We start from the raw sequence: 14,219 nt of genomic DNA on the forward strand, positions 1-14,219 counted from the left end.
GTCAGGTTGGCCGCATTAAATCACCCGCGCTGTTTGCTTTATTAAACCTCTTTTCTTTTTTTTTTGCCCGTTTTAATACTTAAAGCTGGAATCTTTAACTTCCCACATGGTTTGAGTCATATTTCAATCCCTTTTTGTCCTTTAGCCAGTTGTTAGTGTGAAGGCTTCTGAACTAATATTTGCCCTCTGGCTCTCTCACTTAAGGAATTCAGTCTTAGATATTTCTTCTTGTTTACATCTGCTGCAGCAGAATGTGTCCAGTTCTCCAAAATGTAGTATTTTCCAGTTACTTTAGCCTGTTTGTTTCTGTGTGAAGCAACAAAAAATCCCCCACTTCAGTCTGTAATTTTATGAATGTGGTATGGTAAGCTCCCCACTAACAGCAATGAGAGTCCATACATGTTAAATGTCAGAGGTGGGGAGTAACAAAGTCGAAGTAGATTTTGTAACACATATATCTGTTCTTTCTACTCCTTACATTTTCAGGCTCGTCACTTTAGCTGGAGTGCATTTGAGGGGAATTATCGATTGCTTTTATTTTGAGTCACTGCACGCCGGCCTCCCAACTTTACAAGACTGACTTCAACCCATCGGTGTATATCAGGCACGGCAGACGTAGCAAAACGAAACAAAGTAAAAGATGCAACAAGATGGAAACAGACAGAGAGGGAGACTAGCATGTGGAGAAAAGACGCGTAGTGACAAAGGCAGCGACGTTGATGAGGCGACACCGGATCAGATTCTGAGAAGCAAGACATTCCCCACAACATGACCTTATTTAAGTCAAGTGTTTGAAGTTCGTCGCTCCAAGAAATAATACTTTTTACTCTTACACTTTGAGTACATTTCAAAGCCTGTACTTTCTTACTTTCAGTTCAGTAAAAAATGTGTGAATTTTGCCACCTCTGGTAAATGTGCCAGTCTGACGTTTAGCAACCACAACTATGATAAAAGCAGCATATTCTAACTAAAAACTGCTCTAATAAGTATTTTTATATTAACAAAAGATCTACTAACTATGTGTAATGTGAAAGTTGTTGCTCCTGTGACAAATCCACTAAGAGTTATCCCACACCTCTGCAATTTTGTTCAGATAAACATAGCTTTTAAATATCCTTTAACTCAGTGTTTTGGCATATTTTCAACTGAAGCAGACAAGATTTTGTCTTTACTCAGAGAAAAGACTTTGACAAACTCACTGTATGCTAATTGACCAGTGCCAAACTGCAGACACACATAGTTAGAGACTAGCTGGTAAACATAGTGGATCATTTAGCAGCTAAAGAGACATGTGTTTTTCTCAGGAGTTGGTTGACACTGAGACAGAGCTAAAAGGAGAGTGAATATTGGACTTACATTCATCAGGTGGAAACAAACACAGCTTCAGATGAATGCTAATGTTGCCCACTTCTTCTTGATGTGCAAATAAGCCACTGCTTGCAAACATGTTCTCCATACCAAGTAATGATATGTCAGGGTTGTGTTTACAGCTTGCTGCGCTGTCCCCAGATGACCAAAAAAATTATTGAATAAACCGATGCATTTGTTTATTTGTTTGTTTGAAAAAGATAGAAAAGAAAGAACTTTAAAACTTTTACCTCTGCAACCCAGAAATGAGCTACTGGCATAATCAACAGAGACCTGCTATGAATTATAGCAGCCCAATCTCACTTCCAACGCATTAAATACAGCAGCCTGGTCAGCAGCCCAATGCCTCCAAGTATGATGCTGTAGTTACACCTCTAGTGTCACTTTGGGTGCAGTAGTATAAAGAGCGAGAAAAGTCTGAGTCGGGGGGATGGATGGGTCATACACTGGACTTTGATTGCGTCACGTGTGACCAAGAGGGGTAACTAATTTTACACAATAAAGTACAGGTCTTGAAAAAAGAAGTATGAAGCCTTTTGTGACTCCAGCTCCAGTGAAATCTCTCAGTTGCCTCGTGGGTAATGTGGCACCAGGTTTGAAAAACAGTCCACTGATCTAGCATTGATTGACACCTGCCCAAACAAATGTGAACCCCAAATAAGAGAAACCTGAGGCGTTCAAAAGCCTTTCAAAACATAGGACCTTTTGGTATCATTCGCCACATTAACCAAATATTAACAGCAGCAATAAACAAATGCAGTAGTACTCCCTGAGACCTGTAAACACACTTGTAAAATTGGTGGAGTTAACCTTTAATTTACCATACATAAAAACTTAACAGGGTCGTGACCCTAACCCAAAGCACGCTCTTTTCCTAAACCAGACCGTGACCATGTCACAATGTCCAAACAATCCAAAAGTCATATATTTCATAATATGTCAGCAAGCTTTATTTTGAAAGTGTAACCAAACAATGTATTATTGCTAACTTGACTGGTTACCATTAACATGCGAAACTCACACTAGGGGGACAAGTTGAGTGTCAAAGTTTGAAGCTTTAGGCCACTGACCAAGCAGAGTGAGAACGTGTTGAAGCCATTTTAACCTCATCCAAAGGTTTAACCTGAAACTCTATTAACCATGTCTACATTTATGTATATTTGCAGATTAAACAAAAAAACACCACTTAGAATCTGCATTCATAAGGATTCTCATCACAAGGCAGCCATCCACTGGGCGAGGGCAAAGGTCAGTCACACAGTACACTGTGTGAATGTGTGTGTGTGTGTGTGTGTGTGGTGGAAATATAAAGTGGATGAGAAGCTCAGGCGTAGATACTGTTGAATTATGGAGCGAGGCCTACCTGGACAGAATGAAGTATTGTTGCACAGTATCAGAAAGCTCTCCTCTGCCTTTCTCCTTTCCCACCCTGCCTTCTGTTCCTTGAAATTCTCCTTTCTAGGCGACTCAGAGGGGAGTTCACTTCTAAGAATTGTCTTCTCCTTTATTTTTCTCTAACGCCAGGCGAAAATTTACCTCCATTAATGGGTAACAACCCCTGTGATTGAGCGTCACATATAGTTTGTTGCTCGGCCAATACAAGCCAGTTTGCGCGAGGACACAGTAATGATAAATGGAATTATGCTTAACAAAAAAGCTATCACTGGCTGTGGTACAAAGGCCTTTCAGTAAATTCTCAATTTGAGGATCTAACACTGCCCTTGAATTGTTTAGGCACAACAGGGACGGGTGGAGGAATTAATTTCAGATATTACCAAACAGCGAGGGGTACACAACTCCTCGGGCGCCACAGACAAAATCTTTCATCCCTGTTAAAAAAAAATTGAATGGGGATTTAAGGAGAACACACAGATAATTCAATCTTTATCGGCGGCAAGCCACAATGAAATGTTAAGTTTCCATGGGATCCTCTTACCTCAAAGGAGGACTCTGGAATGAAAGGACAACACATCTGAAGCATCTCCCTCCTGCTCTCGAGCAAAAGACTAAAGCACATGCGCCGGCTGACACACATACCAACACACGCACACACAACATAAAAGGTTCTCATCAACATATCAAAGCTGTAGTTCCTCCTGTTCAACATGCTTTATGCCAAGTCAGTGGAAGCCGTGAAGGCAACATACAATCCCTCTCTGCGAGTACACACTGCCTATATATATCACGCTGACAGCTCCTGCAGATAGCAGACAGTTACAGATCGAGATAACTCTCGGGTGTCAGGTTTACACGCACACACAAACATGGACATATTTGGCATTCAGCTCCATAACCACCAGCACCTCTCTGGCTCACATTTACACGAGCACAATGTATGAGAGAAAGTTTTTCGAGGAAGAGATATCGCAGACAGGAGTGAGACGAACAGCTCGGGCTTAGTAACATCAACTCAAGCTCCCTGAGATACCCAATAACAACACATAGATACTTCTCCAGAGAGGCCCCACTGTAGCATTAAAGTTGTCAACATGCATCCAATCCACTGGTTCGGAGGCCGTTACACTGAGTCAATATGCAATTTGAGGCCGGTTGGCAGACAACATTGGATTGATTGATTCTGACCTTTTCCCTGACAGTACCTGCTGTACACATTCTCCACCAAATAATGAAAAGTGTTGAAATCCCTCAATCTTTAGCTTTTGCCTCTTTTCTTCTCCCAAATAAGCGCCTCTTGTTAATCCCACTCATATGTCTGGCTGTAGGTCTGCCTTCTCTACTTTATCTCTAAGAGCACGGGGGAGACAGGCTCAGGGGGGTGATACCAGCCGTATCGATCTGTGCAAACATGCGCACGCACACAAACACACACGCGCACACACAGACACACACAAAGGCATTCCTTTAAGCAGGTGGCTGTGCACAGCTCGGCAATAATCCACCAGATTTAACTCCATCCATCCTACACCGTTACTAGGTTATTTGTGATAAATAAAATGTTCTTATTATCAATATATACACACACTGACATCAAAATAACTAGCGATACTCGACCATGTAATGCTCTTACCTAGAGAGGTACTGGATTTGAGCTACACTATCAGCATGGCGGAGGGCAATGTCAGCCGGTCAGTGGGTCCAGACTGAAATATCTCAACAACTATTTGATGGATTGCCATTAAAATTGGTACAGACATTCACGTCCACGGTCCGCTGATATGTAGCATTAGGTTCTATTTAATTGCATTAAATCAATAATGAAAATAAGATGAAAATAAGAAATGCACAGCCAGCCAGTGTCTTGCGTTCGGGTCCCTTTTGGCAAACTCTAAGTGAACAACTTTGTAAATTAAAGATACCCCGTGCACAGCAGTGTTTACAAAAAACAACAGGTGTTGACGAGCGGAGGATCGAGCAAGGTCACATAGCACTGTCATTGTGAGCATGTTAGCATGCAGATGTTAGTGTTTAGCCCAACGCACTGCTGTGCCGTTCATGTGGTGGCAGTATAAGAAAATTCACGTGGACGCCCACCTCAAGTTGGAGCAACCACTTGGAAAGTCTGAGAAAACTTTGCCGGCTTTTGAGGTTGACGTCATTTGCTGTGGCGGACGAAAGTAAACTTTGAGTTGATGGTAACTTGCATACTGGTGGAATATATTTCATGGTTCACATAATCTGTTTCCTTTGCTCTTCCTTGTCACTCAAATACTGGAAACAACTGTCAATGTGTTGTTTAAATGCTCTGAGCAACCAAATGCAAAACATCGTCCATGTGCCTCCCACATTCCAACTTTGATGCAACTTTAACAAATCAAAGTCGGAAGAACTACTTTCAAACTTGGGGAGGTGGGACCATCCAAGGAGCACATGAATGCAGCCTCACCGAGCTGCTAGCACGACTGTCTCTTAGCCTTAAGATGGATGCAACCATAAAACTGATTTCGAATGCTGTCGGCATCAACAAGACGGAGACTGTGTCACGCCAGTCCTCAGGTGAAGTGAATGAACACCCTCTTCCAATGAGAGACGTAAGAGATCAAGCACATTTCAAGCTGATACTACTTCTCACTGGGGCATTGAAGGGTTATAATATCCAGGTGGGAGGGTCACGTTACAAAGAGACACAACATCCCTCTCCCTTCAGATGTGAAAACAAAATCCCTTCAGAGAGGAAGCGAGGCGCTCTCAAATCAATCCATCAAACCAAAGGACGGCACACGCAAACTAGAAAAATGCCAATTGCAAATTGAATTCTCTTGTCTCTAGCGCCGCAAGCTCGACTTGAAAAGGCCGGTCACACGAGGGTTTAAATAGAAATCTATTTTTCTGGCCTGAAAATCAAACCGGCCATCATTCTGTCCTGCCTCACCTCTCTCTTGGGGACTTGTCACATTTATAACAAGTAGTCATTTTCTCAGCTGTCAAACCATGCTGTTACCGAGCTCTGTTCCCCAACTCAACCCGTCAACTTCTAATTCTAATCTGCTCAAGTGTCTCTGCGTGTGCGCACGTGTGTGTGCTATGAATCAAGTACAGTAAAAAAAGATAATAAAAATGTCTTCAGATTTACAAAGAGATTCCTATTATTCATTATTAATATGTGTGTGTGTGATCTGTAGGGGTCCGCACAGTGGTGGCATAGCAAAGTAGGTCATGACAGAGGTTAGTACTGCATTAGCGACTGTCACTGGCAGGACAGGAGAGTGCAGACACCAGGGCGGCCCTCTCTCTCTCACTCACAGTCTCTCTCACACACACACGCACCGACGTTTTCTGATGAGTCCGTGGCGTTCTGTCATGGATCTGAGCCAGCAGGCCGTGACACACATGGAGGCCAGTGTCTGGAACAGGCGGACGTGTTCAGTCTGTCTTTTGTGTGTATGCGCACACATGCATGAGACAATGTTTGCATATGACAGGGCTGCTTGACCTGCCAGAATCCAAATTGTTTGCCCTTGCCAAGGTTTTTTTAAAAAAAAAAAAAAGGAAAGGGGAAAAAAAAATAGGTTCCCAACTTCTTTTTGACACTTTTTTGATGCCTTCTCTTTCCGGCGCACAGTGATTTTTAATGGAATTCATTCAATATTCAAAGATTTGCTCAGTCTAAGCACAGATGAATCTTCGCGGAGCCTTTGTATCAGTATCCAGTTCTCAAAGTTGACTTATGGAAATCTGTCTCATTACTTCTGCCTCCTTACGGTTCAGACTCTCACATAAAAACATAATGATCCAAGCTGTTTCTGTTGTCTGCTGCGTGAGTCAACCAGTCTTTTATTTTTTTTTATATATATATTTTTTTGATGTTCTAAGTCTCTTCAGTTTCCATCCTCAGAAAGTTGGGGATAATTATGGGAGTAAAAAGGCTCACTATAAGAGCAGATTAACAACATCTCACTCGGCTGAACTCCTCACTCCCTTTTATCTTCTCAAACGCAGTAGAAGAGAAGACGAGTTACGCAACTCCCACCTTAGGGACCCAGCCGACTTTCCACCCAACTTCTGTCTGTCTCTGCATGTCTAGGGCGTCTGCTAGTCCTCTGCTATTTGATGTGTGTGTTTGAAGCTGCCATGCAACCGGGGAGAGGAGGATGTGCCTGTTGTTCACAGCTCTTGACGCTTTGCACTGTTCCCTCGAGGAATGACTTTCAAAGCATGGCAAAGTTGGACCTTTCCTGGTTCTACATTTAACACATCCTCAAATCGCAGTGCCAAGGTGCTGGATAGCTTTCTTCCCACCTTTCTCTTTTATCATTCCTCCAAAGACCCTCCTTTTATTAGCAAGGTTTTGGGAGAGCTGCCTTCCCTCTGCTATCATTTAGCTGAAACCTGTCATTTAAGGGAATTAACATCTGCTTGTGTTAATTTTTATAGTGCCCAAAAGCCACTTTAACACACCTGGACCCTTATCTGATGTTCTTTGTCTTACATTTTAAAAGGATATTTGATCACATCAGCTTGATAACGTTATTATACATCAAAAATGCAAAAAAGTAACACTTTTTTTTTACTGTCAGCTCATTAGAAACAGCTTTTATCCCCTTTGTGGCAAATAAATGAGAAACAAGTTGAACTGTAGGTTAATTGGCTCTGGTTTACTGGCTTGTTTCTGCATCAAATTGCCACTTACAGGATATACAAAGAGGCCAATCATTAAATACACAGTTAGAAAAATTTAAAAATGAATTGTGAATTCTCAGTCTGTCAGAGTGAAAATGTATGTTGCAATTGCAGCCTTGTTTATTATATCAGGATACGTCATTTAACAGCATCTTATTATATTTCTAATGTATGTAGGGGGCGGCTGTGGCTCAGGGGGTAGAACCAGCGTCTCCCGATGAATAGTTTTGGGGTTCAGTATCTTGCCCAAGGACACTTCGACATGCAGACCAGGGGAGTCGAACCAGCGACCTTCCGATAACATGCAAGGTGCTGGTCGGCACATTGCACAGCAGCCAGCAGAAGTGGTAGTAATTGTCTTAATTACCAGTTTATCCAGCATGTTCAAAGATTATGACAGAGAAGTGATTTTTTTTATGTTGTATATAACATTTGATATTCAGTGAAGCTAATGTAATCAGACAAATGATACATATTTTGCAAAAGCTTGTTTATTTCTACTCAATCAAAAACCCCATCTCTTCTAAAGTGTGAAATCATGAAAAAACAGAACAAAAACACCGGAAAACATCAAATGAAAACAAAGAAGTCATTTGTGTCGTCGTGTCTCAAGTCAAGTCAAGTTATGATTCTTTAACATTCAAGTCCAAGTTGAGTCTCAGGTCATTTAGTTTCTGTCAGGTCAAGTTGCAAGTCATTAAAACAGTGACTCCAGTTGACTTTGAGTCGAAGTCGCAATGACTCGAGTCCACATCTCTGGTAATTACCATAAAATCACGAGGCTTGGCTCCCTCTGTCATCCTTCAGAGGAAAAGAACTGAAAGAACAACCAAAGCAAAAAAGCAGCAGCTTTGATCGAACAGTGCAGCTTCCTGATCAAAACTTAAGACAAACATCAGATCTGAATAAACAACTGACTTTATCCATTTCAAAGGATGCACGCCACTGTGAAAAACACATTTCTCTCAGAAGAAAAAAAAAAAGTATACTACTGCTGACATGACTGCATGAGATTATTTGTGGAGCACTTTTGTTGTTGTGTCACATACAAAAAGGTGCCCAGTCCATGTGATCATTGCAGTAAGACAGGACAAACATTGCAGCATGCAAATATAGTAGAATACCTCAAATAACATGTGACGTGATCCAGGAGTTTCAGAAGTTGATTGTTGGAGTTATTACATGTAATGGCTCCATCAGTCTCAAGGCTTTTTGGTTCTAAAAGTTCTTCAGGTAGCAGTTAAATTACAGAAATCTGTCTTTTAATGATCTATTATTAAAATGTGTTTTGATTTATGACCACTGCTGGATCTTTTTCAAGGTGAGCACGAAGCCGGTAAATACATTTAAATTCGATGCTGCAATGACAGCTAAAAGGAGAACGTGACACATTTTTAGAAATCACATTAGTCCTGCTACGAGGACAGATGGGCTGATTCTCAGGAACATGCACCTCTATTACCTGAAGCTATAAACTGGAGGAGTGACCCCAGAGAGTCACTGAAAGATGTAATATCTGCCATGGCTGCATACACAGTGAATGAGTGCTGAGTTTGTTCACTTTTAAGATGGTTTGTACATGTTATAAAATCTATTTTTTAGAAATGGCTCTACAAAATCAGCCCCACATTTCACCAAACTCTTATGTGAATGTGTCAAAATATTTCATATGCCAAAAAATTGGCATTCGGTAAGAAAAGAAATCAAGCTACCCCAGAAACACTAGTGTATTTATATAAATCTGCTCAAGAAATATTGATAGTCTACCTTTTTAATCTCCTGTATATACTTTGTTTTTGGTGTCCCTCTACATGGCTTTTAATTTGACAGCACAGTGTCCATGGAGTGGCACAAAGCATCAATTATAAATATTAAAAGGGAAATTAAACCACAGAAACAAAGAGGTGACAGTACAGAGCTGTGCTGCGTCCTCAGGGCCTGACAATTGAGTCATCATGTGATATAAAATTACACAGTGTCACCTCTCATCTAAGTCCTGCACACCCTCAGATACTGTAGACACATTAAAATTATAAAGAACAGCTGCTGCCCGAGACGACACCAGTCAAAACCTACGCAATAAAACAAGGACAAGAGCAACTAAATCATTTTTTATCCTAAAATGTCTCATTCATATTTAATTTAGTAGCATCATGGCTTTTTGCATGATAGATTTTTTTTAGTATTGAAATGTCACACATCTGTATGTAGTGATATAATGCTACATTGAAAAAAGTACATCCTGTAAATTAGCACTAAAACAGCGTTCTATTGCCAGGTTTGCTTAAACATCAAATTCAAGGAATTTCCAATGACTTTCCAGGCTCAGTTCCCTCGAATTGAAGGACCCAGCACAGCTTATTTTGAGACACAGATGACTGTTAAAGGTTAAGTTCACACAAAAAATGAAATTTCAGAAATGTTCTACTACAAGGCACAAGGTAATTTACTCATCATTATGCAACACAGAGTTGCACAACGAAATGAAAGATTGTAACACCTTCATGCTGCACAGATTACAGAACATACATACAGTTATTTATATACAAATAAACATAAACACATGGTGCATCTTTTGAATCTGCTTCAGGGTGTATGTAAACAGCAGACAGTGGTGATAAAGTGGCCGGCATCTTCATATCAAAAAGTTCGACATCCGGGAAACAATCCGGAAAAAAAAATGTTTAAACTCTAATACAATTCTGTCACGAAATATATAAATACAAGCCCTTTCAATGAACCATTCCTATTTATGTCTTTTTTCAAAAACGTCCGTAGCCTTGATTTCTTTCCTCAGATTACATTTCAAGGATTTCAAGGACCTGTGGGAACCCTTTATTACAAAATATACTTCAAGGTAACACTGCAGCAAACTGCAATTGATATATTGCAGAAAAGCTTAACCTCAGAACATGGCGCCTATATTTCCCACAATCCAACTTAGCCACTGAGTGACATCACTGGAGGTGATTTATAAGATTACGTGCAGCTTTCTCTGGAGCCACAAAGGGCTTTAAACTGCTCTTTTCACATATGCAGTAGTACTCCCCAAGACCTGTAAACATACTTTAAAGTGTAAAATTGGTGCAGTTACCCTTTAGGGACAGTACTTGCATAAATGTACTTAGTTGCATTCCACCACAGCCCATTATGCCACACAGTGAAAACTCACCATGAGTCTGAACATGTCATTTTTGTAGTCTCGAGAAATTATATTTGACTTAATAATAATTTTAGACTGCATATTTAATGACATTTTCTGATTTTTAAGACAGATTGATAACAAACTTAACTCAGTTCCCATGAGTCATTAGTCTTGCACACAGCTCCACCTTAAACACACCACTTGTTGACACCAACGCGCCTGGAAGCTGTCTAATCTACACACTGCGTTCGGAACATGGCATATGGTGTTTGTCCGTCAGCATGTGAACCGTGCCAGTCAGGCCGGCACACAGCAGGGGTTGTACGGGGTATATCTCTGGGTGACTGACCTTCTCAACTTCATCTCAACTCTACTGTTGGTCCGCACTGCAGTTAAATGAATTAGTGCCACGCAAGAACAGATCAGCATGCTTACGGGTCAGGGTGTTAATGAGAGGACCTTAGCGTTTTCCGCTGAGCCTGACAAAGGCCAGGTGGATGTGGGGAGTTAGAGGGGAAAGGTAGCCAAGTGGAGATGTTCTCTGTAGCTGTATAGTCCTACAGGCCTAGGCCCTGTTTATCTGCAACTCCCAACTGCTCTGCTGCACTGAGGCCTCAAACACAGGTAAGCAAGTCTCTCTGTATTCCCTCCAGATTTCAACTTTGAAAATTTATGTGTATAATAACCAGGGATAAAAGTAAAGAGTAGCACGGGCAGGATCTATAACTCAACCAATCTTGTGTGCCAAGGAGCCTGGCATACAGCCAAGACGGATAGAGGAGTGGCAGGCCAGATAGAGCACTCTGCCAATGTTGTAATGCCTGGCACGGGTGCATTGTTAAAGACACTGTTAAAATGATTCATTTTCAATCCAATAATCTGCAGTACACTATAAGATGTCCACAAAAGGTCTATATAGTTTCTAAATGACTGCTAAATATGTTTTTCACCTTGAAAATGGAGCTGAACTTCCAACCCAGGAGACTATCTATCACAAATGGGATTTGACTAATAACACTAATAACAATTTGGTAATCTTGGACAGAGCATTCCCTCTCTTGAGCACTAGAGCCGCTAAAGCTGGACAGCGCTGACCTTGAGGATACACTGACAGTATCCACAGCGGTGATTTAGGGACAGGTGCATTCTTTCTGGCTTGTAATAGATGATGCTTTGATAAAATAAGGCTCACCTGGGGATAAAAGGAAAGCAGAAGGAATCAAAATAAAATCAATTTTCAATTTACTTCAATAGGAGCGAGAAATAACAAACATAACCTTGGATGGCTCATCTAAAAAATGCTGTTTGTAAATGTGAGCCATGAAATGTCCAACATCAAAAAGATAACAGATGTTTGGGGTCGATTTTAACTTTAAAAAACCATTCACTTCTTGGAATTTAGATGTATCATTTAGACAGTTTGAAGACCACCTGGGTCATCAAGATGTAATTTCTGCACTCATCACTTTTCTTAATCTTTGACTTTCTCTGCTTAGGCTCGCACTAATTTGGAAGATTGAGAGATTTGAGCCAAATATCACCCAATAGCTTTTCTGCAGACCTCGTTTCACCGCGGCTTTTCATCCCAGCTTTTGATTTCCAATGACTGAATGGATTGTTCAGTTTTCTGCTCACTTCAAAGCCCTTGTTCTGAGTCAGGGTATTGCTGCGTGCCTACAGTGTTGTCTCTGAGCTATTAAACTCCCAAAGCATGAAGCTATATCTGGTAGAATTGCGCAGGAACATTGCAAAATATCTATATTGAAAGCTGTTAAAAGAAAGTGGTTTTGTAATGCCTGAGTGTCATCAAGAAAGGTCTGATCAAACTTGAACATCGCTTCATCCTTAAGCTTTCAAGCATCTGCCTTGAGGTGTTAATTATTGATGGGTGGATTCATTTTTCTCTGTCTTTGAAACCTAACAGAATAAAAATTTGATCAGATGTGTGCTATTTTATGTGTGAGCTTTTCTTTTTGTGCTCCATCCAAGAGGTCTTCTTCCTATGGCCAGGATACCATGGGCAGTGTCCATGCTGCTACTGCTGGTTCTCTACTCCCCAGGGGTGTCCTCGGCCCCCACCCAGCATTTGTGTGGCTCCCACCTGGTGGACGCCCTCTACTTCGTATGCGGGGAACGGGGCTTTTTCTACCGGCCAAACCGGCCCTACAAACGGGATCTGGAACATCTGCTCGGTAAGGCCACGTTGGCTCTTCTTCTGTTTAACTTCTGTGTAAAATAATTTCTAATTGTGCCTTTAATGGTGGGAGTTCAGAAGGGAACAGCATGACATTGCCCAGAGACCCCAGGCAGGGTTTGTGTCACTGCCGTCACTGCCTGCAATGTTCAAAGTCCAGAGTCAGTCTAATGAGAATACCAATTTGGATCCTGGCTAGAGGAAAAATGTTTATAGTGAAAACACGCTGGAGACATCCCTGAACTGAATCTATGAATTTGTCCAAACGATCATTAGTGTGCAAAGGCCGTCTCTGGCCTCTTTTGAATTCAGTGGTGTGGCCGGGCTTTTGGTTTCTTATTGTTGCTTTCAACACCTAAGATGTGACAAATCCAATAATCACAAATCTTGCAAAATCCCCAAATTCCTCATTACTTTATTCCCAAAATGCATTATTTGGAACACTCGCCTCAAACGACCTATTGATGTTTTGAAGTTAGAGGTCTGAGCTATGATATGCATCCATCGGAGCGCCATCATATCTCCGCTTGAAGTAGAGACTAACACGACTAAATGGATTGGGCGAGATCAGATTACCTTCCCTTTAAATCTCCATTTAAGTGTGACCTGTCTCAACGGTAGTTTGATGAACTGGAGGTTTGCAGGACTTAACAAATGGCTTTGGAAAACTTTCTCCACTTCTAAGGGTTCCTGACTAAAAGAAATAGACAGGAGCAGCGTGTGTGGAGGGTCCTGTCTGACCACGATGAGCCCAAGGTGAAGAGAGGCATCGTGGAGCAGTGCTGCCATAAGCCATGCAGCATTTACCACCTGGAGGGCTACTGCGACTGACTCGTCACTCCACGACCGGCACCACTCATAGCTTGTATAAAGTCAATTTCTGGCCCAATACTTGCAGGCTATGTCTTATCAACCGAAGGAAATAAAGCTTCATGACCCATAACCCAGGGCTCCTCTCTGCAAAGATGTGAATTTGTGTTCTTTGTAGCTGGTGCATAGTGTGGATGAAACATGGGTCGTAATAGCTTTCTGCTGCGCTCCAACATGTGGCTGCAGTCCTAGAGTGCTCTCTACTGGCTGATGGTGGACATGGCCGAGAAGATCACATACAGCTGAGGTTGGAAGTTTACATACACCTCTGGTGGCCCCCTGCCCTGCATGTCGTAGATGTTTCCCTGCACCAAGACACCCGATTTAAATGAATGGGTCGTTATCAGGCGTCAGCAGAGCTCGATGACGAGCTGATCATTTGAGTCAGACGTGTTGGAGAAGGGAAACATCTGAAACATGCAGGGTGAGGTGGAGACAGAATCATATGAACTCGTTTTTTTTTTCACGATTTTCCTCATAAACATTCCACGTCTACAGTCAATTAGGATCACTACTTTAAGAATAGTAGAGCAGCTTATTTATTTCATCTTATCACATTCTCAG

At 41.5% G+C, this 14,219-nt stretch overlaps 1 protein-coding gene across 1 annotated transcript; it reads left to right on the forward strand.

Moving 5' to 3' along the window:
* The first annotated feature begins 12,593 nt into the window (after window positions 1-12,593).
* Window positions 12,594-13,616, forward strand: insb (preproinsulin b). Its single transcript, XM_073487373.1, has 2 exons — window positions 12,594-12,783; window positions 13,471-13,616. Exons 1-2 carry the CDS (start codon window positions 12,594-12,596, stop codon window positions 13,614-13,616), a joined length of 336 nt encoding a protein of 111 aa, XP_073343474.1.
* Window positions 13,617-14,219: the final 603 nt, after the last annotated feature.

This window comes from Pagrus major, chromosome 18, assembly GCF_040436345.1.
Source record: "Pagrus major chromosome 18, Pma_NU_1.0".
Classification (NCBI taxonomy): Eukaryota; Metazoa; Chordata; class Actinopteri; order Spariformes; family Sparidae; genus Pagrus; species Pagrus major.